Source organism: Mesocricetus auratus, unplaced genomic scaffold, assembly GCF_017639785.1.
Source record: "Mesocricetus auratus isolate SY011 unplaced genomic scaffold, BCM_Maur_2.0 Super-Scaffold_100676, whole genome shotgun sequence".
Lineage (NCBI taxonomy): Eukaryota > Metazoa > Chordata > Mammalia > Rodentia > Cricetidae > Mesocricetus > Mesocricetus auratus.
The window spans coordinates 28,895,046-28,922,821 of NW_024429266.1; the positions used below are offsets into that span (position 1 = coordinate 28,895,046).

General features: G+C 39.3%; 1 protein-coding gene across 4 annotated transcripts; it reads left to right on the plus strand.

The window, feature by feature from the left end:
* LOC101824953 (putative dimethylaniline monooxygenase [N-oxide-forming] 6) lies at positions 1-27,748 on the plus strand. 4 transcript variants are annotated; one of them, XM_040738681.1, is made up of 10 exons: positions 9,946-10,231; positions 10,558-10,786; positions 17,089-17,277; positions 18,344-18,506; positions 19,829-19,971; positions 21,243-21,403; positions 21,547-21,585; positions 23,510-23,865; positions 26,053-26,125; positions 27,233-27,748. In XM_040738681.1, exons 2-10 carry the CDS (start codon positions 10,655-10,657, stop codon positions 27,576-27,578), a joined length of 1,602 nt encoding a protein of 533 aa, XP_040594615.1. In that variant the 5' UTR covers positions 9,946-10,231; positions 10,558-10,654; the 3' UTR covers positions 27,579-27,748. The 4 variants fall into 4 exon arrangements, with proteins under 4 accessions (XP_040594616.1, XP_040594617.1, XP_040594615.1 ...); XM_040738682.1 differs by lacking the exons at positions 9,946-10,231; positions 21,547-21,585 and adding an exon at positions 1-218 and having other exon boundaries at positions 21,243-21,442; XM_040738683.1 differs by lacking the exon at positions 21,547-21,585 and having other exon boundaries at positions 9,943-10,231; positions 21,243-21,442; positions 23,510-23,745.
* The last annotated feature ends 28 nt before the right edge of the window (positions 27,749-27,776 follow it).

A 27,776-nucleotide genomic window follows, 5' to 3' on the forward strand; every position in this document is an offset into this window, starting at 1 on the left:
AGTGGTCTGAACATTCAATTCCCCTGACTGTCCCCTTGGGTTGGCACAAGAGCAATAGAGGAAATTCTGACCACCCCTTCTTATTCTGAGCTATCCCATAGTAGTCAAAATGCCTACTGAAGACCTTTGTACCAACTGTATTCACAACTCCCTTCCACAGATTGAGTTACCAGGTTTCCTGTGAATGAGGACCTGAACATAAAAGGCTATGCAGAAAGGTAAGTTGATCTGCAACTTTGAAAGGGATTAAGCTGTAATAATACTTCTCCTGTGAAAATGTATAGCCTCCTGTTGGTTATATAATCAGGTGGGTATTTGATATATTAAAGCCTCAGTTCTGTATTGAACCTGTGACAGAGGTATGTAGAGAGTCCAAATGGTCCCTGACACTTAGAAGTTACTATTTCCCTTTCAGTTTCTGTAATCTTTGGAATAGTTTGCTGTTATTGCATTCCTTGCACACCCATATCTCCTCTGTTTTCACAGTAATATTAAGCAAGGATCTATAATTTATTACTACTAAGAATTCCTTATAAGAGTTGCAAATACCTCTTTCCCTAGAGACAAAACATTTCAACGTCTCATATCAGTTATTGATGCTCTAATTATTGAGTACATGTAACTTTTTGTGGATTCCAAGACCAGTGCTACATAAAGAGGGTCAGTTGAACCCATAGCCATTATGTAAGAAGAAAGGCATGCTAGTGGAGCTTAAGGCTCTGTCTAGCTCACAGAATTCTAGCCATAAACAAATTGACAGAAAGATCTAGCTCCTGAATGTAGAAAAAGAAACACTGCTAAGAACCAAGCATGGTTCCAGAGAATCAGAGTCCCAGTGAAATGGCATGAGCATCAGAATGGGGTTCAAGCCCCAGTAACAGTAAAATCAGAAAGAGTATGTATATTGTAAGAATGGAGTCCTCCAAGAAATATGCTGAGATGCTCTAGACTAGAGCTTTACCAGGATGAAATATGTCAAATGTGAGCTGGAGAAGCCAGGGAGTGGTGACAGGCAAGGAGAAGCAGTCAGCCCGATACCAAATGAAAGAAAGACAAAGGGGAGGGAAACATTCTAGACTTCCAAACAACTGAATACAGACTTGACAAGGTCATAGAAGGAACCCTCAGTCCAAAACTAGACACTAGGGAAGTCCTGGGGTACAAGGAATAGATTTACTTAGCACCTCTGACAAACCCAGCCATTGTCTGGCAGCACCCAGGACACAGGTGACCTCAGTTCAGAGGCTTCTGAGAGCTTTGGTCCTTGGCTGATTACATTTAATAACTGTATGTTCTCAAGGTCACCAGAATGGGCTAATCCAGCCTGTCTATCAAAGCCTTAATAAGGGTAGAGATGCAAGGTTTGCATCAGCTACCAAATTACCAAAGGAGGAGGCCTTCTGGGCCACGTCTATGGTAGGTACACATATTCCACTTTGATGTGCAACAGATCAGTATTTAGGGGAAGCAAAACCAAAGGTTGAAATTCCTCTGAGTGAAAGAATGACTGGTGATTGTAGTCATCTATTCTCAAGCTTGTGTAAACTAAAAATGGCAGGTCCAGGTGTTCCCCCAACCTCTTCTTCCTCAGTCTTTATCCCATTCAGCATCCAATAAGCAGAAACAGTTGATTTAATCTGCTTAATTCTCAGACTCTGTTCTGCTACACATAGCTCTCCTATGCCAATTCCTAACTCCAAAATTATTATCATATTTCCCAGTCTAAATCTTTTAGTAAAAATGTTAAAGAAGTCAAAGTTTACACTTTGAATTCATATTGTGAACCTATTCTAGGACTAGGAGACTTGAGAGTGAATTAGATAGAAATTATTCCTGCCCTACGGTTATATTCTGTTGGAGGAAAGTATTCAATATGCAAATATAAATTGATAGAGAAGAAAATATCATGTCTATACCATAGAATTTGAAAATGAAGAAGAAAAAGAGTATATATTAGATCTAGCTATCATTATTCAGATCTGCAGCCACAGCCCATATGTAGAGGGCACCAGGTCCTTGTGCTCACAGACAAACACCAGAGGAACCAGACATAAATATCTGCTTTTTGCCCAGAAATCTGGGAGTGGATGTTGTTAATAACTTGGTGATCTTAGCTATCTGTAGAACCTGACCCAAATCCCCAACTGCCCCTCCCTAGACATGTATCTTTAGTTCTCAGTCAATAGAAGCTATCCTTAGGGGAGATGTCATATGTACTTTATAGCCTAGCAACCTCCACACTATCTCAGTCAGAGACCACACCAGATCCTAAACCCTTAAGCTGTAGAACCCACCTTCATGGTCACATGCACTTTGAGTTGAGTTTTGATGTAATTATGTCTCCTTGGATATCAGGGATTGCATTACACCAGGAAGCTTTTGTTTTCAAAAATTGTACTGTGGCTAAATATGATCACAATAAACTGCCTGGTGTCAGACTCTTGAAATCTGAACCAGCATTAAAAATCTTAGCTGGACCAAGTTTTCCTTCTTGCCTCTTGAGTTTCACTTTCCTGCTGGGGATTCTTGCAGGGACGCTCCACATCTGGAGTCCCTCCCATGTTTGCCTTTCTGAAGTGAACCTTTAGGTACAACACTTCTGCTCAAAGTCATTCTCTGCTACGCCTTTCTCTGCTTAAATCATACATGAGGTGCTGCCCAATATGGTTTAACCTGTTTTTCCAGTTTCTCTTGTAACTGTGTTGCAGATCAACAATATGGTTTACAGATTGGTCCATGAATAAATCCACCTCCGTGTGTATCTTTAGGATTATTTGCCTGTCTGGAATCCAGGCATCTTTCAAACCTGCTTTTTGGCTACATTTCTTCCCAGGTCAGACTTTGTGCTTCCTGTGTTCCCTAGAAGCAGGTTGAAATCTGTCTCTGGTTATGATTCTCTCTCCTGATGGACAGACTGGGGAAAATCTCAAAGAGAACAACAGTCCCTTTGTAACCACTGTCCCAGGTGGGGTTACCACAGTGTCATCAGACACACTCACTAGCAAAAGAAGCTCAAATTGATTGACCCAAGAGTATCAGTGCTATTGGAATGCTTGACAGAACTTAGTATTTTCAGTTACCTTGTAATGCCAATGAATGAAAAAGTTGAGATGCATTTTGACTTTCAACAAACTTAGTCATGAAGCTCCAGGAAATAAGAAATTCTTTACATCTGGCCCATGACTGCTGTAGTACTTCACAGTCAAGAACAGATGGTAAGTTTCTGTTTCTGACTTCACAATGCTCAAGAAACTCAGGACTGGATACAAAATGAAGAATTTAACCAAACAGGTCTCCACATGTCAAACATTGTATCTTATTTACTTGGACTATTCCTAGTACCAACTTCAGAACTGTGATCCCCTGAGAAGATAGAATTTCACTATAAGAATATCGTATAGAGAACTGTTGACAGGGTATCAGAGAACTCTGTAGTAAAGACAGGCCAGAACATCAGAGGTGTGAACCACAGAAGGCACTGACACTCCCAGGACGATTGAGACCAAAAGGAGCAGGTTCTGGGCTGGGCAAGCTTGACTACCAGAAACTATACAGAAGAGCCAAGGAGTGGTAGCACATGCTCATAATCCCAGCTCTGGAGAGGCAAAAACAGGCATACCCTTGAGGTTCCTGAGATGTGCTAGCCGGCCAGCTTGGATTGTAGGGGCATCTTGTAGTAGTGGTCACACCCTTTGGGCATGGTTTCTGGTACAGATGTTACCCCTTAAGATAGAGGAGGGGCTAACGCCTGCTCTTTTAAGTTACAAAAAGCATTGGAAGGGCAGAGACTGCATCTTCTGGAATAGGAAGTCTTATCTGTGTAAGTCTTTCCCTAATAAAACACCTATTTATCATTTATCTTGAGCCTGGTGAACTCATTTAAACCCCACCTTCACCTGGACAACTTGAAGAGTTCCAGACCATTAAGAGATCTATGTGGGATAGCATCTGATGAACAATATCCAAGGCTGTCCTCTGGCCCAAAAGCACACACACACACACACACACACACACACACACACACACACACACACGGGGGGGTGAGAAGGAAGAGAAAGAGACCAAGACTCACACTCACAAGGAAACCAAATGGAAATATTAAAGACTAAAAGTCTTAGAGGGAACTTGCAGAGCTAGTACATCAACTCTGAGAAGTGTGCCAGATGGTTCGTGTTAGTGTCTCTGAGGCAACATGAAGAGATTAGTTCTATGGATTGGGGGAATAACTGTAATTGTAACTAAATCTACCTAAAGCATCGGCAAGGTAGTTGGGATGATGACATTTATGGCAGAAATGCTCATAGAAACTGGAAGGAGAAAGATCCTTCTTTCTCAGCCTTTGAGACTCCCCAGGCAAGGAGCCAACTGCCAAAGAAAAATAAGGATTACTGCCTGGCTTCTTAAAGCAGAGAATAAAATAACAAGCTTGAAGTTGAGAGATAATAACTAAACCTGCAAGCATTCTTTAAACCCGTCTCAAATGCTACCTCCTCCACAAAGGATATTTTACTTTCATATATTTATTTTTGTGTAGTGGACATGGGGTATGCATACTACAGCACCTTTGCGGAGGTCAGGGAATAATTTTCAGGAATCGGTCCTCTCAGTAGATACTAGGAATCCAACTCGGGTAAGAAGACTAGGTAGCAAGCACTACTGATAAATTCAGACACAAAAGTCCTCAGTAAAATGCTAGCAAACTACCCTACTCACAATATCCAAGGCATTAAGCAAAACTAGATGCAAACCAACAGATGAATGAATTTTAAAAATTTCTAAATCATAAAAACACAAAGATAGTCAAGGCAATCTTAAGAAGAAAACACTAAAGACATACATAGGCCAACAGAACAGAGACCAAAAATTAGGCCATACCTGTATAGTAAATTAATCTTTGACATAAGTGTCATGGACACTTGGCACATGGGCAAAGGATAATCTCTTCAACAAATGGTGTTGGAAAAGCTGAATATCCATATGCCAAAAAAAGAGAAAGAAATTGACACCTTACCACATAGCATATACCAAAAAAATCAATGCAAACTGAATTAATGACTTGAGTACAAGACGTGGAACTATTTTTATAATTAGGAGAAAATGCCTCTAGATGTTGTTCTTAGTGATTTTTATTTAATATATTTTAATTAAAATAGTTACATAGTTTTTCCCTTTCCATTTCTTCCCTCCAACTCCTCCCATCTAGGTCTTCTCCCTCTAATACCTCCCATGTTCCCCCATCTGTCTTTCAAATTGATGGTCTACTTATCATTATTATTGTTACACACACACTACAACCTGCTGACTCAATTTCTGTTGTTTTAATGTATATTATTTCAAGGGTGGCCACTTTGTACTGAGTAATCAATTAGGAGCCTTGTCCCTAGAAGAGGCTAATACTCCTTCTATCCACAGTCATTACTTGCCTGTAATTCTTTGTCTAAGGGTGGGATACCATGAGATTTTCATTTTGTGATAACATGTCTACTGATATTGTGAATGTCCAGGTCTTGTTTAGGAAAATTGTCAGGAATTTTTGTAACACAGTATACAAAAGAAAAGGACACAGGTTACAACAAAAGCTTTCATATAGCAAAGGAAATAATTAACAGAAAAATAGAATGGGAGAAAATATTTGCAATGTACATGCAAGGACAAGGCAATAACGAGCCATATTAAAGAGGGAAGCCAAACAACCCAGTAGGAAAACATAACACAATCTAATTTAAAACCGAGTAAAGGAACCTGAAACAAAATTTAAAAAAAGAAAGAAACAACAATAGCAAAAACATACGTATCTTAGTCCTAGGTCATAGAACATAGAGAAACCCAGCCAATACTCAACCGGTAGCTTTCTCTCTATCTAGCTGGCTCTCATTGTTCCAATAGGCACTATGCACACTACCAGAGAAAAGTAATGATTAATCCCATGCTAAGTTGCCTTCTAAATATTTCTGTTTCTACCCAAAGACCTGAACTGCTCTCAGCTTTGCTCAGGGAAGGTTGGTTGTTTGTTTCTTCTTGTTGTATTTGTAGTGGACAGCAGTCAATGGGAAGATGCATAACTAGTAAGTCAATGAGCTGAGAATAAGAAACTGAATGGTCAACTCTAAACAGGACATCTGTGTTAGCCCCATAATACCACCACCACCACCACCACCATCGCTGCCACCACCTCTATCACCACCACCACTCAGGCTCCAAAAGCACCACAGAAGAGGAGACAGAAAGAATGTTAGGACCAGACAACAGAGAGGAGTGAGTCCTGTGAATTCCTGTCTTATGGACATTACATAGCTATCAAAATCATAGATTCACAACATCTGTGGTTACTGTTAGTATTCAGGCATCTGTACTGGCCCTCCCTTGGGGTTCTGACAGGACATGCCCTCAGCTGCAGTCACTAAAGGCACCACTTGTGTACATTCACTATGTTCCTTTAAAAGGGCCCTGCCCACATCCCCCCCGCCCTCTGCTTCTCTTCCTGTCTCTCTGTCTCCCTCCCCCTCTATCTGCCTCTCTTTTCTCTTCTACTATCCTGTTCCCAGAAGCCAGTCTCCCTTCCTCTCCATCCTTTTCCCATTCCCTTTACCCTAATTTTAAAAAAAACCTCCAAGTGAGCTCTGTCACATGGTGTCTTTCTCTCGTGCACTGCTTTTTAAATTATAACAGTTAACCCTATAAGACCTACACAAGAGCAAACCAGGCAAATCCATCATAGATGGGGTAAAGATAATCTCTAGGCTCCATCCCTTCTATAGTGATGTTATTGGAAGCAGACAGTTTCTAGGGAAGGGGGAATCATTCTTTATTGAGGGTATGAGAGTTAGCAGATTTTCTGTGCTCTAGTAGATGGCCCCACACTCATGCACATTTGGGCATCAACAACTGGACTTAGTAGGTTATCCAAAAAGACAATAAAAAAATAAAAAAGACATGAAGTTGTGAGGGAACATTATAGGAGCAGGTACACTGCATGGGGAATCAGGTGTAGGCATGATCATAAGTCATTGTACACATGTGTGAATTCTCAAAAATAAAGAAAAACTAAGTATTTAATATCACTAATTACCAATAAAACACAAATCAACCCCAAATGTGACATTACTTCATATCTGTTAACAATTGCTGTTTCCAAATGACAAAGTAAGTCACAACAGTTGGAAATCATGTGGAAGGAGTAAAAGAAACCCTGATCCATTGTCCAGTGAAATGCAAAGCCATTATAGAAGCAGAATGAATATTCCTCAAAAAATTAAAAATCTACCATGTCAGATCATTTACCAGTATGCATGCAAAAGAATTGAAATAATGATATTGAAGAAATATCTGCATTTTATAGTCATCCATTGCTACTTTATTCACAAGAGCCAATATACACAACCAGCCTAACTACCCATCAACAAATGCATAAAGAAAAGGTGGTGTGATTCTGCAACAGGGTCATTGCATTACACAGAGGTATCTGAAACACATTATTGCCTTGAAATCAGCCAAGAACAGATAGACCAATACTCCTAATCCTCATTGTATGTGGAAGCTGAAGAAGGGATCCCAAGTGAAGCAGAGAGCAGAAGCATGGATGCCAGGAGCTTGGGAGTTGGAAGGAGGGAATAATGTTGTTCACAAGTAAAAGCTCAGTTAAGTGGCACGGGTGTGTCTTGAAGATCCAGGGTATAGCATGCTAACTATCATTAGAGTAACTATCATGTGCTTAAAATTTGCTAAGACAGGAGATGTTAAATGTTTTCAGCTATAGAAAAACAAAGGTCATCGTGTGACGTGATAAATATGTTGGTTAGCCTGCCTGTTACCATTTCACCTTGTATATTACAGCGAAAAGTTCGTGTTGTATACCTTGAAATACGGATTTTATGTATCAATTATATCTCAACGAGATACATTTTATAATAGCCCAAAAAACAAAAGCCCTAATTTTTTAACACATCTATATAGAAACAATAAAATCCCCTTTGCATAAAAACTAAAGGAAACATTTCAAAAGTGCTATAAAGTTAAGAATATTCAATTCTTTACTGTGTGCCAAAAACAGAAAAAAAAGAGCAGACATGTTAGAATCTGACAATAAATGGGAAATCTGCCCAACAGGATAATAATCTACACTTATGAAACCTTCTAAAAATATATAGCTATTGATGTGAGCATAGCATTTGGTCTTAGAAACAAGACCTGTAAATGCTAAGAAACTTTCTATTGAACAGTGAATTTTGCATAGATTAAATGACTCTCCCAAGAGGCACTGTACAGGTCTGTGACAGGAAGGAGAACGATCCCTTGTGGGGAGATAAGAAAGAATGTGGTTGAGTGGCAGGCAGTACTGGACATCACAGAGACAGGTAAGTGCCAGGAAGTAGGGAGATCAGGAAGCAAGAAAGATTGTGTATGCTCTGATCTCTAGGGAGGAACAGCATAAATTTAATCATTTAGGAAAATTAGTTTCTTGAAGTCATTAGAGCTTCCAAATGATGCGTAGGACCTGAGACAGGAAATTTACTGCCAAAGGCAAAGGAGCACCATAGAAAGAACAGAGTTGAGCCAAAGTTCATCTGACAGGGCAGTGTGGTATCAAGAACACAAGGTGGAAAAGAGGAAGAGGAATTGTACTGCTCTGCCCTAACCTCCTAATGGAGTTATTTGGTCCCAGCCCTCCTCTCACCTAACTGAAGAAGGAGGCACTAAAAGGTCAAGGGTTATATGGATGTTGGCTAATTGAAGGAAACTTGCAGGAAAGACAAGGCTAAACTGTCTTCCTGTCCTCTCTGCTGTGCCCGAGCTAAAACAGAGCCAGTTAGATACAGCCCCAGCAAGGGAGGAGGGTCTGTGCAGTGCAATGTGAGTGATCCAGCAGTGGGGGAGTAAAGACCAGAGATGTGAAGTCACAATAAATCAAGGCCTCTGACTATGGTTCTGGGTACCCAATGTTCTCTTAGGGTCATCAAAGTACAAATACAAGAATTAGATAATGTAAAATTGTCTAGAGACTCTCCCCCAAACTCTCACAAATTCTACAATAATCAGCTTGTCTGGCAAACACCGCTCTTTCCACACTTGAATTCCCCAGACTCCCTAAAAGAAAGTCCTAATCCCCTGGCCAGAGAAACCAGTCAACAGGCCAGTGAAGAGCTTGTCCACACCCTGCCATGTATGACAGCCATGCTGCAAATCACCCATGGAGCTTGACAACGGGAGATGAAGTCCCCAGAGAGCCAGAGATCCACCAGGTAGTTTGTGTGATCTCATCTCCCCTAAGAACTCCTAATCACCTCTCCAGAGGAATCCTGGAGGTTTCACAGTTTTCTAACACCCTAATAAAAGTGGGAGCTCTTTCATTTCAAAGTGCCCTAAAATCCCTACATTCCTAACAGCCACTTAAATGAAAATGCACTTTCTGAGTCTCTGCCATTTGCTTAGTTAGCTCTAGACAGAAGAAATAAGAAGCCAAGCACGATGGGGCCTCTGAGATGAGAACCCACACTCTAAGTGTTGAGATGGGGCAAGTTATGCAGTGATTGAGAGCACTGTGAAACATATCAGTAAAGTTAGCACTCAGTAAAGACAAGGCCTGGTGGAAATGAGACTGCAGAGAAGCTAATTGCTTCTCCTCTGGACTACCTCCTGAGTCATAAAGACTAGAGGGGGGAGACGGCAGAGGGTCAGAGCTGGACTCCTGCTCTTTCCAATGGCCAGTTTCACAAATTGGCCTTCTACAGGAATTAAATCAGCAACTCAAATCAAGAAGTTTGAACTCGACCCCCCCACACACACACACTGTTGGCACAACAAACTCTTATGGTTCAGGTGCTTAGCTTTTGTTTACATTTTCTGTGATTTCAAAGCAAGAACAAATAAAAGAATTATTGGTCACTTAATCTCCCAGGGGTTTCACTTTACACCCTGGTGACCATATCAGTCACTATTGTATTTTTTAGAGCCCAAGGCCAGGGCCCCCATTCATGTCCTTCCTCCATTCCTTTCTTACTTGCTCCCTCATACCCTCCTGGTCCTTCTCTTATTCCTTCTGCACTCAATCCCTCTCTTCCAGGTTTTAGTGGAGCTTTACCTGCACCGTGACAAATACAAAGAAAAAGGAGTTTTTGCTTTAAGAAAAATAGCACCACCCACTTTCTCAATTTTGACTTTAAAAGCCATTCTCTTCTACATTTTGGAGAGCTGGAGGTTCTCTGGGGAGAGGAAAAAAGTGGTTGGTTAAGAGGTAAAAGCCCTTAAAACCAGACAATCGGCATTTGATTTGATGCAATGGGTTTGTCCTAGGAGGTACATTTCTAGTTCTGAACCTTGTATTTAACTCTGAACTAGTAGAAAAATAATTTTTGAATTTCAAGCTACTGAAGCCTCATTTGAAACTCTGGGAAGTAGTTTGGTGATCTTCACGGTGCTGCCTGCTATGGCAGTCACTGACTTGGTTATTTCCTAGAGAAAGGAGTAATCAGAAGAAGGCAGGGTTAGTGTCTTCCTACACTAGAATTGTTTGTAATGAACACACACTGTTAATACACTCCTTTGTCTTCTGGTGTTAAGGTGGAGATCTTGACACATAAACCTTGACCAATAATTCAACTGAAAACCCCTACTCGTCAAAAGACTTTTTCTGAAGACTTTTTTCATACCATCTATCATGGGCAAGAGAGCGGCCATTGTCGGAGCTGGTGTGAGTGGCTTGGCTGCAGTACGGTGCTGCCTGGAGGAAGGGATGGAGCCTGTCTGCTTTGAAAGGAGCAACGATGTTGGAGGCCTATGGAAATTCTCGGTAAGTGGTCCATCTCTAGGACACAAGAGGTAGAAAGATGGTTTCCATTGAAAATCACATCTGATCAGTTCTCATTCAAACAAGAAAACCATATCACAAAAGCCCCAGGTCTAGAAAGTTAAGTTTTACCTCTTCTCTCAAAATAATATTGGTTCACTCAAAGTTACTGCACACCAGCAGGGCTGAACTCAGCTGAAACTTAAAGTATGTCCTCAAAGAAAGCAGATCACTTTGTGATGTATTTCTAGTCTCTCACTCATCAATACGATGACCTATCTGGTGGAGAACAGCTCTCCAAGTGATAGAGTGCTAATGTCAGTAACCAGCTAAAAATAATACATGGCCACCTTTGTATATACTTGCAAAGATTCTAACATTCATTCCTTTTAAATCCCAATGAAACAGTTTGAAAAATATTGACTAGAATCAAATTCTGAGTTCTATTTCCAATTCAGGTTTTGTAGGCAGATCTAAGGGAAAGTAACTACCACACTCTGGAACTCAGGTACTCATCTGTCAAACGCAGAGACTGGAAATTAGGTTACCTATAATGTGCCTTGCAATTCCAACAGGATATGATTTTTGACTAGTTGTGCCTCTCTAAGCAGTTATAAATTATTACAAATGTTGATTGTGAGTGTGGTTATTGGGTTGCCTGCCAATTCTAAATCTGAAGAGAAAAATTATGATCTCTGCCACCTAGTCTTAGAAACAATATGGCCATGAAATGTTCATTATAAATATAGCATTTAAGTTTCAAATCCAGACCTAGGAGCACTCTTAGCTTTTCTGTCTTGAGTTTTCCAGTCAATGTGACTGCATGCAAGTGATACATTTTTTTTGGCTCAAAGAGAGTGTATCAATGACACTAATCATGTAACCATCTTTCTCTGTCTCCATCTCAGTACTTTCCCATCTGCAAAAAACAAAAAATACTATTTCCTCTGATAGAGATTTTAGTAATAATTTAGAATTCATAATGTATTCATCTCATGAGACTTTTCTGTAGCTATTGATCCTGTTAAATGCAAAGTATTGCATGAGATATATAGTCAGAAATTTTATTTTCCATTATTTTTAGAGAATTCCATTTTCTTTATATCTGCCCAGAGAAGTGTTACCAGCTTAGAATAACATGACTGTCTACAATCTCATCGGTAACAGCTAAAAACTACACCAGCATTGGGTGTGTCTGTTTTATACTATTGAGTAGGATAAGAAACATGTGACATAATCATTTTTCTACATGAGTGGCTTCCAGTCTGCTGATGGAGGAAATGATAACTTAAATTCACAACACTTTGATATCAAATAAGCAAGAGCTCATTTGATAGCAATAGCTTCCATGGGGTAATGATGAAAACAATCTGACCATGAGGTATAAAATAGAACTAGTCTAGAAAAACTGAATATATTCTAAGAGGCACTTTAGTTATCAGATTATTAAAACAGTGAATCTTAGGAATTTAGGATTTCTCCAGGATCTCAAGCTGAGAGAAGAAAAGCCCGGGTCATTCAGGAAGGAAGTTCTTCTGTAGAGGAAAGAGCTTTACAACATTACAGAGATGATGGGTCAACAGTGGGTGGGACCATGCCTTGACCTGAACTGCTTAAATGTGTATAAGGTTGTTCCTCCATTTAAATATCAGTCTCAGGTTAGGACCCTGGAGATGAACTGGAGTGGTGGGATAACTGGACCTTCCCCTTTTCTGATTTTTGCTATTAATCTGGCTAGCCTAATTGACTTGTTGAGGACAGGTGAACATACCTGCTTTCTTGGGCCACAGACTAATTACCCAAAGTTCAGTAACAGTGAAATAAAACAACAAAGTCAAGTTCTTATGCAGGTAATTCCCTTTTTTATTTTATCCTACAGAAATTTTATCATGTTTGTTTCTAGGTAGGTACCCCAGACCTCACTAGGAGACAATGGATCCATAATTCAAAGACTATATACATTCTATTAAAAATAAGTGATCCTAAGTAACTCAGATAAAAAGTTGTTGACAAGATAACCTTAAATTACTATCAACTTGTTGAATAAAAAGCTACTAAAATCATCGTAAGTTAGAAGAAACTCCTCAAGAGTAGCAGTGAGCTGAATCTTAGTGAATGTTGTCAAAGGAAATAGATCACTACACAATGCAGTTCCAGAGTACAGTCCCTTTGTGATCTATAAGCAGTGCCTAGTATCATGTGGATGTAGTGGCAATGTGCCAATACCAACATCATAAGAAAAAAATCAGCAATCCATGAAATGTTGGCAGCATCTGAGAAGAAATCTATGAGTTAAATATTATCATCACCTCAGGAAGTTTATGTAAGGAAGAAAAAGGTGATAGTTTACAAAGTCAGACTCTGGTTATCCACAAGATAGAATGTCTCTTTTCTACCAAGTTATGTATATAAGCAACATTTCACTCAGAGTCCCAGTGGCAGGGGTGTGAATACTTTCAAATACTTGAAACTTTAGCCTCCTCTTCTCATTCCCAAGCCTTCTTTCTTTTCTAAGAGAAGTTGCTTTGCACAATGTCTACTCAGGCAGGAATTTTTGAAAAATGTGTTATATAAGCTTTCATCTTGCAAGTCCCTGCTGTGCAAAAGGTGTGCTGGAAGGCAGAAACCTGATCGCTCTGAACTTTTCACTGTGTGCTTTTTCTAAGAAATGGAAACCAAATGGGCTTTAAAGAATGGCGGATTAAATGTGAATGAGTTTTAAGTTTCATACATTCATATAGAACATCACGTCCTCAAAAGACTTGGTTTTACAATAAGAACTTTCTCCCATGTAAGTACTAACCAGGTTTGACCCTGCTGAACTTTGGTGTCTTCAAAGCTGTAAGTGACCTGCTGAAGATGAAGATATTCTAAGGAGACATTTATATTTCCCATTCAGGCTGTGAAACAATGGACACCCAAAATGGAAATGTCTCCCAGAAATCGTACTAGGAGAAGGAAAATGCTGGAAGCCATTGTCTCTTTGAAAAGAGATTTAATAGTACTGACTGCATCTAACATTTGCTAGCTCACCATGCATGATAAAATGCAAGCCTAGACAATGAAGGGTCAATGGTGGGCAGGACCCCACTTTGCCCTGTACTAGTTAGATGAGCATAAACTTTTATTTCACTTTAGGACTTGTACGATGAACTGGAGGAGGCCACTAGATCTCGTTGTCCTTCTTCCCAATAGTCACATAGACTAAAGCTCCCTTTTCTGCTTTTTTCTGTTAATTTTGCTGTTTCATTTGGCTTCTGGATAACAGATGGCTGAACTTGCCTTTTTGGGGTACAAGTTATAAACCCAAGTTTGGTAACATGGTCATACACCGCAATTAAAATTTTCTCAACAAACAAGCAATAGATTGACATCAGTTTTGGTTGATTAAAAAGAAGGAAAACAGTAGAATCAGAATAATCTGAACTTATTTTTCTCACTCTCTCATTCACATATTTTCTTGATAGATACAGCCTAAGTGTATACAGTACTGTGTTAGGCATAGCATCCAGTAATAAGTACACTAGGAAGCCAGTGTCTTACAATTTTCCTTTATTTTTAAAAATTTCATATCTCCCTCCCATTCCCCTCCCAGCTCCACTATAAACCTTCCCAACTTTATGCCTTTTGTAAATAACCCACTAAGTCATTAGTGCTGCCCATAGCATAGGTTCATTGATGTGGGACCAGCCACTGAAACATGAGAAAACTACCAGTGGCCATAGAAATAAAAATAACTATGATGTATGCAAGTATGCTGTTAGGGCAATAAAGACAACAGAAGTTTGGTGGATATAGGGATGACTAACAGTTGATGAGGTAGAAAAAGAAAGCAAGTTGAGGGAAGCAACACCAAAACTGGAACTGGAGAGCATATTTAAATCAACAGAAATTCAACTGGTGCACAAATATGAAATATGAGAGACAGTAAAGGCAGACTGATAAAAACACTAAAAGAATATTCTGGAATTCATATCTAGCCATGTCCTGAAGCCATTTACGACCTAGAGCAGAAGAGGGAAATGTTGAAGCTCTAGACAGAATGACAACGTGCTGATAATGTACCTACACCTGTTGCTCTCAAATTCCAGGACAGTCTCTCAGCCTAAATCCAGATTGAAGCTTAATTCCCTCCTGACAGATTCAACCACCTTGCATATCCAAACAATGAAAAGGCATGCTTCTGGAAGCAACTGTCTGTTGGTGCACATCTCTCTTATTTGAAGAACAGTCTCTGAAGAAAATTCTAAGTTCTCTTCCCATGTTAGGATCATATAGAATCAATTTGGGAAAACACAAGGACTTATTCAACCTGAAAATAGTTCCAGGCCATATCATCTCTTTTTCTAGAGCAGTCTTACATTTTTATCCAGTCCCTGGTCCACAACAAGGCCTCCTCCTTTCAGTGGGCAGCTGAGAAATCTCCTCCCCTCCTTGCCTCACAACTGTCAACAGACAGCACTGTGAGTGAATAGCAATGGCTCAGACCCCAGAACCTGCCAGGCAGGAGCTTTCACCCTTTTTCTGACCTCCATAAATATTTCCCAAGCAAGTCTTTCCAAAAAATCTGGGCCTAGAAATTTATGAGAAATGTGGCAACCAGGGGTAGAGGAAGACTATATTCTCAACTTGAGGAGAGAGACCGAGGCCTCAGGCTGAACCTTTCCCTCCCAGAGACACAGACCTCATGATCCTTTGTAGATCTGTCTGTCTTAGTCTTCCAAAAGCTAGACAGGTGATCGAGAGATGGGTGTCTTAAATCAAGCAACAATGTGACATTGTACCCATCCCCTCTGTTACATAAGAAGTCCTTCAGGCTTTGGGGACATAGAGACTGACAGCTTTGAGATGTGTTTTCAAGGCAACACCCTGCGTACCCTTCATCCTGTTCACACAAGAGAGAGGAAATGTTTATTTTCAATTTAGCTTCCAACTGCTTCCCAATAAGAAGCCACTTTTCAATTACACAGTGGCTTTAAAATGGAATGCCAAAAAGTGACACATGTTCTACATCCTGTGTTTTCTTGTGAATTTTTGGTGTTTTTTTTAAGAGTGAGTTCCCAGAGCTGATGAGTTAAAGGCTGTTAAGGCCTGGATGCAGAGCAGAGTTTCCCACAGTGTAGTCTCAGAACCAGCCACAACAGTATCCCCTGCAACTTCATAGAAGTACAAATTCCCAGACTTCTCAGGCCATGCATTGGAGGCAGGCCATCCAAAATTTTGAAGAGATGCCCAGGAATCTGCAGTTGGATGGGGGGATTCTTGTGATTCTGATTGCATCAAAGAGGATAAACCACTTACACACTAGGTCTTGTGGCTGGTGAAGAGGGTACCAGTGTCCATGTAACAACCACAATTAAGAGAAAAGCCACACACTCCTTTGGACTAATGTATCCTTGTTGTTCTTTTCAAGATGAGCATGATATCAGAACTAGTGATAATAGTAAATAGTAAGAAAAATTCTGAGAGATTGTATAAGAACTAACATGAAATTACTTAGGGCAAAGAGAATTAACGTGGAAAGAGATCAGTTCTGTACAGTTCTATGTAAAGGGCTTTCTAGTTGATATCTGAAAAAACTTTTTTCATAAATTTTATTGAAAATAATTTTAATATAATACATTCAGATTAAGTTTTCCTCTCTCCCAACTCCTCCCATATCCCTTGTACCTCCCATCTACCCAACTCCACACCCTTCTTTTCTCTCTGTCTTTTCTTAGAATGCAAACAGGAACAAACAAAATCAGGCTAAAAGGAAGAAGAAACACACACACATAAACACAAACAAAACCCATAAAAACACAGGATCAGAAAACATAATATAGAAGCAAAAGATCAGTAAGAAAAAAAAGCCAAACAGAGCAACATGGAACAAAATCATTGAGTTTGTTTTGTGCCAGCCATCTACAGCTGGGCGTGGGGTCTGCCCTTAAGTGTGGATAATATACCCAGTGAGACTCCACTGGAGAGAACCAAAAATAACTTTAAATTTTATTATTAAAGGGGGTTTTGCTCCTACTAGATTGCCTCTTCCAGCCTTAATATGAAGAGATATGCCTAGTTTTACTCTAATTTGATATGTCATGTTTGGTTGATATCCCTGGGAAGCCTGCCCTCTTCTGAAAAAAAAAGGAGGAGTGGATCTGGGGAAGAGGGGCCAGGGAGGAGAAGTTGCGGTGGGGATGTAATATATGAGAGGAGAAAAAGACATCTAAAACTAGGGGGTGTTGATCAACTAATAATTGGATAGTCTCAGAAAGGAGCCCATTCTTAGCTTTATTTTACAGTCTTGTTATTCTTCCTAGGACCACACGGAGGAAGGAAGAGCCAGCATTTACCAGTCGGTTTTCACCAACTCTTCCAAAGAAATGATGTGTTTTCCAGACTTCCCCTATCCTGATGATTTCCCAAATTATATGCACCACAGCAAGCTCCAGGAATACATAAAGTCGTTTGCTCAGAGGAAGGACCTTTTAAGATACATACAGTTTGAGGTAGGACTTTTTACCTAGTACCAATGGTTTTATAGGAATGAATCAGAGAAGATGACAGACACAGCATCAAACAGCATGTACTAGTGTCGTGACACCTCCCCAGTCGGTAGTTCTGTTAGACTATAGAGCATTTATGGACTCCCCCATCCAATTCTTCTCAGAAACTTTTAAAATACTTTTTTAAATGCTGAAGACAGATGTACTATCACAGCAAAATTCCTTGCCTCACTCTTTTATGACTGAAAATGATCCAAAATTCTGTAATCCATATTTAGACTCCTCTGGGTTCAATATCAATGACTTATACCTTGTCCAATCAAATGTGGCTTTTGTTAGAAATTATGACATTATGGAAGAGTAACAACTTAAAGGAGCCCTGCCCTTTACCCACTTAGTCCTTAATATTTCTCCTTAATGAGTCTTAGAAGTTTTATGAATTAGAGTCATTGTTTCTGTTACTGGCAGCAATGTTTTATAGTTGTTTGAAAGCCTTGTCTTAATTAATTAGTGTTAAATGAAAGGAATACACATACAGTGGAGGAAACAACTGACAAAATTATGACTTGAGGCTGTATTTACATAATTGTTTTCCCTGGTGTAGTTCCAAATATATACTTCAAATTTCCAGGTATCATTTTTCAAATTTTTTAAATGGCAAAAAGAAAGGTTTATTGAGACATAAAGAAACAGCTGTCTGCATCTGGAGAGGACTCAAAAAGGAGTTGCCCTCAGATGTCCTTTTATTACATTTATCTACCCATTGCATTCATTCATCTATTTGTGGAATGCCAAGTGTCAAAAACTGCCTTGATTTATGGAAGCAATATCTATAACATTGATTTATGGCAGTAATATCTATAAACATTAGTCATGCTCCTATTACATGCTTATATCGTGACATTGTTATATAGAAAAAATGAGAGGAAGGGAGAGAGAGGGGGAGGGACTGAGGAAGAGAGGGAGGGATGGAGGAAGAAAGAAAACTGAAGGAAAAAATACTGCAAGAAATTAAGAAAAAATTGTAGAAGAAACATAGAAATAATTCATTTTTCTTGTTTTCTTTCAGACCCTGGTTTCCAGTATAAAGAAATGTTCTAGCTTCTTGGCCACTGGCCAATGGGTGGTTGTTACTGAGAAGGATGGGAAGCAAGACTCTTCGCTCTTTGATGCTGTAATGATTTGTTCAGGGCATCATGTGTACCCCAATATGCCGACTGATTCTTTTCCTGGTAAGCTTGAAATATATATAATAATGAGGGGATTTTTAGGCTGATATCTAAGGTTAAAGCATATCTTTCCACAATAATTGTCTTTAATAATTTAAAGACAACACCAAAAGAAAAATATTTATGTTTGATGATATGAAAAATATAATAACTTGTTCCCTAAGCTCCAAGGTCCAAATACATTATAAATTAGAGATAGACAGATATGAGCTATGTCACAGATGATAATGAAAATTTAACTCTTAATACATATTGGGTCTTTGAACACTCATATCCAAAAATATGGGGTTCTGTCAGAAAATTACAATAAGATTCTTGTTTTATATTCATTTACAATTTGCAAGGGATTTTTTCATTATACAGTTTATAGTCTGCTGTGGAGGAAAATTAGAGCAGTAACTCAAGACAGGAACCTAGAGGCAGGAACTTAAACAGAGATCATGGAGAATACTGTTTATTGGCTTGCTCCTCATTGCTCAATTAACTTGCATTTTTACATAGTCCAAAACCACCTGCCTTGAGGTGTCACTGCCCACTACAGGCTGGGCCTTCCCATATCAATCATTAATCAAGAAAATGTTCCGCAAGCTTACCTACAGGCCAACCTGATGGAAGTATTTTCTGAATTGAGGTTCACTCTTCCCTGATGACCCCAGACTGTGTTTAATTGACAAAAATACTAGCCAGAACAGATGCCGTCTAAAAATGTAAAAGATCAAAGAAATAAATACACTCAAAAATCTTCCTGACCTCTAATCCCATTTTTTCTTGCTCCTTCTCTCGTTCTCTCCCTCCCTCCCTCACTCACTCACTCCCTCCATTCCTTTTTTCCTTCCTTTCTCCGTGCCTCCCTCCCTCCCTCCCTGCCTGCCTGCCTGCCTCCCTCCCTCCCTGCCTGCCTGCCTCCCTACCTCCCTGCCTGCCTGCCTCCCTCCCACTCTCCCCCCTCCCTGCCTGCCTCTGTCCCTCCCTCCCTCCCTCCCTCCCTGCCTCTGTCCCTTTCTTCCTTCCTTCCTCCCTTTGTGCCAGTTCTTCATCTTTTAACACATATAGCATGCACCACCCAGGGAGGATATTGCTAGTAAATTGTTGAAAACTGACTAAGCATATAGCATATGCATTAGCCCTTAGGTAGTATTTAATAAATTTATTACTATTAATATTATTTAATGGAAATCATAATATTTCAAAAATTTTAAGATTCCCCAGAAGTAATCATTTGGGAGTTTACTGGTAAAATTCACTAAATGGATAAGTGCATTTCAACTACGGGATTTTTTTTAAGTGTAGAAACTAAGTCTTCAAATTTTTGAAAATCAACTTAGGCCTAGAGCACTTTCAAGGCAAGTGCCTGCATAGCCGGGATTATAAGAACCCAGGAGATTTCCAGGGCAAGAGAATCCTTGTGATTGGCTTGGGGAACTCAGCATCTGACATTGCTGTTGAACTCAGTCGTCTGGCTACACAGGTATGTGACATAGAGGGTTTTAGGAAATTAAACTTGGTTGAAAATATGCCATAAAGTCAGCACTGGAGACTGGAGAAAGGGTTTCCATACCATATCATCTGCTTTATAAGACCTTCCAATCATGAACGTTTGAGTGACCCATTCTTCCAGAGAGACAAGACAGTCTTCCTTGGTATGAAGAAGTTTGCTCTGATAAAATGGAGGAAAATTTCTGAGTGTGCATGTGAGTATGTAAACATTTTTTGTTCTAATTTTATATTTTAACAACTTTCAAACCAGTTCTTAGTCAGGATCCGTCTTTATTTATTTAACAATATTCTTACTACCTACCATGTGAAAGACACTGCTTGCCAGTCTAAAACGCTGAAGCATCACATGATCTGGCTCTTTGCATTCATTCATTCATTCATTCAGAAAATACTGGGCACTATTTTGTGTCAGAACTATGTTAAATTAAACTTAAAGATATGGGTTAGACTAGATTTTTACTTTAAGGAATAATCAGTGGGTGGAGATGGAGTGATCAGTATGTGAACCATCTCCTCGTGGAATTAGGTGTGGCATTAAGAACAGAGAGCCTAACTTAACCTTGACAAAGTCATGGAAAGCTTCTAGGGGATTCAAGGTGTTTTGACTAGTAGACCCTGTAGGAACTCAGCATATTTTCAAGCAAGCAGATACTGAATAAGTTAACTCCTAAATGAATGGAAAGAAAGCTTTGTTGTTGTTTTTAACTAAGAATCCCCCTAAGTTATCAGAAAGATAGTAAATAGATAAGCAGTTGACTCGGCAGGCTGAGACAGTTTCCATATCTTGGTATGAACAGATGCTCTGTATAGATGGTCAGGGAAGACTAGAAAAATGGAGGGACAGGCAACAGCATTAAATTATGTGACATATCCTCAATCTAATTTCAGCTACCTGTTTAGCTCTATTTCCCCAACTCAGCCCAACCTCTTCCACTATCCACAGCTACTAGGGCTCTCTATAAACTCACAAAAAGTTAAACCAAGCACCGGTGGCTATAGAGGCTTCTTATGCCAGGTGGCGTAGTTACAATTCTTTGAACAGCCTTGCATAAGTTCTTCAGGGTAGTGAACTTATGCCTCCCTCTAGCTTCAAAGGTAGCATGGTCATCTAGACTCTCCTCTTAGAAAATGTTCCTAACTGGATATTGAGGGACACATACCGATATGCCTCCAGAGAACAGTGTTGTGTTTACTTATTTGCCATAGAAGGATGTTGAAATCTGTGCTGTCTCTCCCAACCAGGTCATTATCAGCACCAGAAGTGGTTCCTGGGTCATGAGTCGGGTTTGGAATGATGGGTATCCTTGGGATATGGTGTATGTTACCCGCTTTGCATCCTTCCTCCGGAATGTCCTTCCTTCATTTGTCTCTGACTGGCTATACGTCAAGAAGATGAACACATGGTTTAAGCATGAGAACTATGGCCTGATGCCTTTAAATGGGTATGACAAATACTACGTATTTTATCATTCTATCTAGGAAAGCACTGGAATGTCCTTCCTTCATTTGTCTCTGACTGGCTATACGTCAAGAAGATGAACACATGGTTTAAGCATGAGAACTATGGCCTGATGCCTTTAAATGGGTATGACAAATACTACGTATTTTATCATTCTATCTAGGAAAGCACTGGTTCAGATTATTTATTTCTACCTGAGCCTAATGGAATTAGAATTTCTCAGATGACATAGTTTAAATTAGTCGAGAAATGTTTGTGGATACAAAAGGAAAGGCAGATGAGGTAAACAGATCACCCTGATAAACAGAATTCATTTAGCTACAATCCATTTCATGGAACTTAAGGGCTGAACAATCCCAAATTGGATTTTTGAAAATATCCATGTTTATAGATAAATGAGGATACCAATAACAATGTCTACTTTGAAGATAGTAATATTTATAAAGATAAATATGCATTTTAATTTACTTTGTAAATTATAAAAACTTATAAATATGGGTCTTTTTAGTCTCAGATTACCTACTGTGCTTTTAAGGAACATCTACCAACGTACTATAAACCAATGTGTCTCAGCAAATAGAAGACCCAGAGCAGGAGTGGACACTCCCTTCCACATCCTGCACATTTTGAAAGGCACAGAATATATAAAGCAATGGAGCTTGATAGCACTGATGTGTCCCATACAATTAGTTAGAATCATTTATTCACTTCTTTGGCAGACAACACTCGATACACTTTAATTAGGGAAGCATTGTGGAGAGAAAAATCAGTATATTCATAAGAAAAAATATTTGGTGGGCAAGAAATATTTCACAGAAAAATATTCCTCTCTGGCCTATGCTAGCCAAAATTTTCATTTGTTTAGAGAAACATGCTAAGGAAAACTGAGGAGGAACTGTAAGTCAGAATGCTAAATACCACATTTAAGAGCCAAAGCCTCCTTCTGAGGCTGTTATCCTACCCAGATTTAAGGACTGTTCTGACTCTCAAGAAAAAGTTATGTTGAATTTTTGTTTAGGATTTTGCTTAACGTAGTAAAAGTTTCAAATTTTGATCTAGTTAAAATGTTTTATCTTACAAGAATAACTACAAATTATATTGGAGTTTTACCATTTAGACAAAAAAAAAACCAGTTTGGGAAATTCACTCATTCTCAGAACTAGGCTCCCCCTTTGAAAGGGTGCCAGAGACACTAAATTGCAGTTGACACATTTTCATTCCACCCTGAGAGAACAGGAGAGAAAAAAGGTATGCTGTGATCTACTTGTCAGCTACTCAATAAGGCAAAGGGAGAGGGGAACATAGTTATAGATGGGAATACAGAAATAAATATCAAGATTCACAGTGTTTCTACATATGTGGAATACTTAGAGAAAATTCCAGAATCTCCTAAGGAAACTTAAGTCAACATGAAATATGTTTCTTGAAAATTTTCATTGACATAATTTTGGCAAAGTACAATTTTTTGTGAAAACAAAGAAGTTGATGAAAAAAGATCAAACGTGGTGGTAAGATATCCCATCTTCAAAAATCTAATTTTGCCATGTAAGGCCTTCGAGCTATAATCGTAGTTAATATGCAATGTTATTGTCTGTGTTGAGTACTGTTTTAGTAGTTAGTCATTCAGTGATAATATCCCTATGAGGGCAATTTTGTCATTGTCCCAGTTATACACATAGAGAAACAAATACAGAGCTGTGACTGCTGGTAAGGGATGTGGCTAGGAATAAACCTGTGATGTCTCGTTTTAGAATCTTTATTAAATTAACCATTCTATCTAGAGTTCATTTTTAGTCTCATCTATTTGGTGAGTCTCCAAAGTGTATAAATACACATAATATAATTTTGTTTCAAAGGGCAAGAAAATTTCAGACATAAAATTCTTAGAAATGCTCATAAATGGGAAAGGAATTCCCACAAGAGAGAAGCCTCTAGTGGCCATCAGTTGGTACATCACTGATCAAATATGGTTGCAATGGTGTGGATTGTTGCAGTAATCTTATAGAAATGACTATTACAGTAATGGTGCTTGCCTCTCACATCTGCACAGCCCCCTAAGGAAAGAACCTGTGTTCAATGATGAGCTCCCAGCCCGCATCCTGTGTGGCACTGTGACTGTCAAGCCTAGCATTACGAAGTTCACAGAGACCTCCGCTGTATTTGAAGATGGGACTGTGTTTGACGCCATTGACTGTGTCATCTTCGCAACAGGCTATGGTTATGCCTACCCCTTCCTGGATGACTCCATCATCAAAAGTAGAAACAATGAGGTCACCTTGTACAAAGGTATCTTCCCTCCTCAACTAGAGAAACCAACCATGGCAGTGATTGGCCTTGTGCAGTCCCTTGGTGCTACCATCCCCACAGCTGACCTGCAGGCACGCTGGGCTGCTAAAGTATTTGCAAGTATGTGGGTCATTCTATTTTTTGTTCACATAGGCAATAATTGTCTACTATAAGCTGATGACTGTGCTAGGAATCCAACGGGAACAGGACAGACATGCAACTTGACTTCACAGATGGAGATGGAATGAGGAGGGGATATTACCACAGGAGATGTTTCAGGGTTTTCTGGTGAGGAGAATTTGTCCAGGATTTATGTATTCCATCTAAAACAACATGAATTGAGCCATAAATATAAAGAACTGCACTGAATACATAACCAGAAATATTTTTTTAATTAAAGAGAGGAGTGGCAAGGAATGGAGAGAGAAGCAAAAGCATAGAGGGGACTTAATAAGCTGTGTCTTGACCTTCTGACAGTGAAGTTGGAGGAGTTTGCACCATTTTATATAAGATAAAGACAACTGCGAGATAACTGCAGTGTTAGGGTACTGAAGGGGTTCTGGGGCCGGGGGTGATGGGCATTCCAGAAACCTGTCATTGCCTCTGTGTCAACATCAAGCTTCTCTCACACTGTTGAAAGTCTTCTTCCCTTCTCATTCTCTACTACAGACTACATAGTCTCAAGAGGCTACAAGAACTCTAATGTAGGGACATATTTATTACATGCAGTGACTTAAATATGGTGCTTTAATGCCTGTAATACTACTGATTATCATGATTATGAAATGTGTCTTCTTATTCAATGGCTAAAACTACTCCCCTAGCATACTACTGATAAACACTTATAATGAGGAAAATATTAAAATCATAGAATGAGTTTAAACTTCCTAAAAATACTGTGGATACATATGCTTTTATTTCAAATATACCATGAAGGATGATTATTTAAAAGTATTATCATGAAATCTTGAATAAGGACACTTTCCTGTACAATACTCCCATTGTTTTATTCTTAAAAGCCCAACAGTGTGCTCAGAGCCTGAATTTTTTGTTTGTTTGTTTGTTTTTGTTTTGTTTTATGAGGCAGGGTTTCTCTGTATTATTTTGGAGGCTGTCGGTCCAGCCCGGCCTCGAACTCACAGAGATCCGCCTGCCTCTGCCTCGTGAGTGCTGGGATTAAAGGTGTGCGCCACCACCGCCCGGCTCAGAGCCTGAATTTTTATGAGAAGTTTGAATATAGTTCACAAACCTAGAAAACTTACATTAAACAAAGGGCACTGTTTATTCATTTGACAAATATTCATAGAACTCTGCCTTATCACTTACTTGTGCCACAATTCCAAATCAAACAAACAAAAATCTGATCCCTCTCCCTCTAGTGAAATACATGGCAAATAATAGCCATGGGATGCTATCAAGCAGACTGCGAGGCTCACAGTGTCTAGGTGGTGTTCATGCACCACAAATATCATAGTAACCTTCTTCTGTGGTTGTAGAGGTAACTGTTACAATAACAAGTGATGAAGTCTGAAAAAAAAGACAAGAGTCAAAGGTTTTCAGCCATCCCTTATTAAACATCCAGCTGAATGCTGACATTGGAATCCTGTGCTTCCTCTTATTATCTACTTTACTTACTGTGGACTTTAGCATCAGCTATTGTTCCAGATTATTACTTAAGGGAAATTTTAATGGGAGGATATAGGCAAGAAGTAGGAACACAATTACCCCATTATATGAAATGAGGTACTGCAGAGGTATGCTGAGGACCAGGCTCTTCATGATGTTACATAAACACCAAGAAGGTTGGGTAACTTAAAGCTTCAGACATCTCTGCTCTGATCATTACACATGAGCCGGCTTTTCCATCCCCACAAGTGCATTTACCTCCCAGGTCTCTGTATTCGTGAATTCTCATTTGGCTAATAACACCAAAGAGAAGTCTGCATAAGACAAAACATTTTTATTAAACAAAGTCACAAATAAAAACATCACACAGCTGAATTAAGGTAGACATTAAAACACTTTTTGTGCATTTGTTTCATAAATAATGAGTTCCATCCTGATCATTATGAAGGACTAACATCATTGTCTTTTTTTTTTTTTTTTTTTTTTTTGGTTTTTCGAGACAGGGTTTCTCTGTAGCTTTGGAGGCTGTCCTGGAACTCACTTTGTAGACCAGGCTGGCCTCGAACTCACAGAGATCCTCCTGCCTCTCCCTCCTGAGTGATGGGATTAAAGGCGTGCGCCACCAACACCCAGCTACATCATTGTCTTTTTTTGGTGTCTCTCTCCTCATACTTTTTCCAGACACATGCACCCTGCCAGCTACAAATGAAATGATGGATGACATAGATGAGAAAATGGGCAAGAAACTCAAGTGGTAAGCAATTACACTCGCTAATCAAACGAATTCTAAATTTTTCCTTATGCATAGAAAACATCAATAAGGTCTTTAATGTTGCCAACTAACAGTTGGAGGTTTTTTTTTTTAATTCTGGCTATAATTGATCCACATTAGGTGAGGAAAACACTCTCTGCCCCTGTAAACTTATGAAAGAGTAATTTCCTCCAGGGAACATGTGAAATTTAGAGATAACTGAGGTCTGCAAGTAAGTAAGACACCTGAGTGCTGGAGCCAACCTGCAACCCAAAAGTGCAGTTCAGAAACCATGGACTCATCTGGCTCAAAATATCCATAGTGATGAGGCTAAGAACTGGCTCCATGTCTTTCCCCCAAGTCACCTTCTTTTAAAGAAAACTAGCTGGCTGGAAATTGAGCAGTAGAATCTAATTTGCTGTTTATAGATTCAAATAAAAATTTATATTCAGTTCAGCTACCTTAGAATATTCTGGGAAAGAGAGTATTCACCTCCAAGTTCAATACACACTTTCAAATTCAGCAGGTAGAATGACCTTTAATATTGCTAGGTCAAAATGTACTTTTTCAGGTTAATTATTCCATAAAAGAAAATTCTTTTTGAATTACCTATTGAAATCTGTTGAAAGTATAATTAGATTCCAAATCACTGTTTGATAAGTAAACAATTGTATAGGAAATTTTTTTACTCTTTCCAATCTCCAACAAAACAATCAGTGAATGTCCTGGAGTAGATATCAGCTCAAAAATCTAGAGGAGAAAAGAAATCAGTCCCCACTTAGCCTTATCCAAATCAAAGGGTGTGTCTCAGAGGTGAGCTCTTCTAATGCTAATACTTCCACTAGAAGTAAATACAAGTAAAAAGGAGAAATACATTTCAAATGTCAGTGGCAATCTTTAAGTCACATGAGGCCACACTCCAACTGAAAGGTTGACATGATCTATGTTACTGCACTCCAGCAGCATTGAAACTACGAAAAATCTAAACTTCAAATAAACCTTCACAAGATTCTAACATTGGCAGACTGAATGTGATGAGTAAGAGACATAAATTACAGGATTAATGTGCCATTTGCAACTGTGACAATCATTTGGTTTTTCTGCCTTCAGGTTTGGCCAGAGTCATACTCTGCAAACAGATTACATCTCATATATGGATGAGCTGAGCTCCTTCATAGGGGCCAAGCCTAACATACCCTGGCTCTTCTTGACTGATCCCCAGCTGGCCCTCGAGGTCTTCTTTGGTCCCTGTAGTCCGTACCAGTTTCGACTGATGGGACCGGGAAAGTGGGATGGAGCCAGAAATGCCATCTTGACCCAATGGAAGAGGACAGTGAAGCCAACCAGGACAAGGGCTGTCGGTGTAGCACAGAGACCCACTCACCTTTATGACTTTCTAAGAATGCTTTTCTTCCCAGTGATCCTTCTTGCTGTTTTGTTCACATTTTACTACTAATAAAATCTTTCCTGGGCCAGAGTCTAGCCTAGAAGTGTAATCACAGAGTACAATAAACACATGGAGATACACACAATCACCAAACGCCCCTCCTTTCCTTCCGGCAGATGTGAAATGAATCCTGGATCATTTGACTCAAAAGATAAATAAAAAGGAAAATACCCAGCCTATCTGATTCTGATGATAATCTTTTCCTTA

Excerpts from the sequence above, each read along its gene's own strand:
- LOC101824953 (XM_040738682.1), top strand. The coding sequence starts at position 10,655 with ATGGGCAAGAGAGCGGCCATTGTCGGAGCTGGTGTGAGTGGCTTGGCT. Across the intron at positions 19,972-21,242 it reads TCAGTCGTCTGGCTACACAG|GTCATTATCAGCACCAGAAG; the intron begins GTATGTGACATA and ends TCTCCCAACCAG. Across the intron at positions 21,443-23,509 it reads GGCCTGATGCCTTTAAATGG|CCCCCTAAGGAAAGAACCTG; the intron begins GTATGACAAATA and ends ACATCTGCACAG.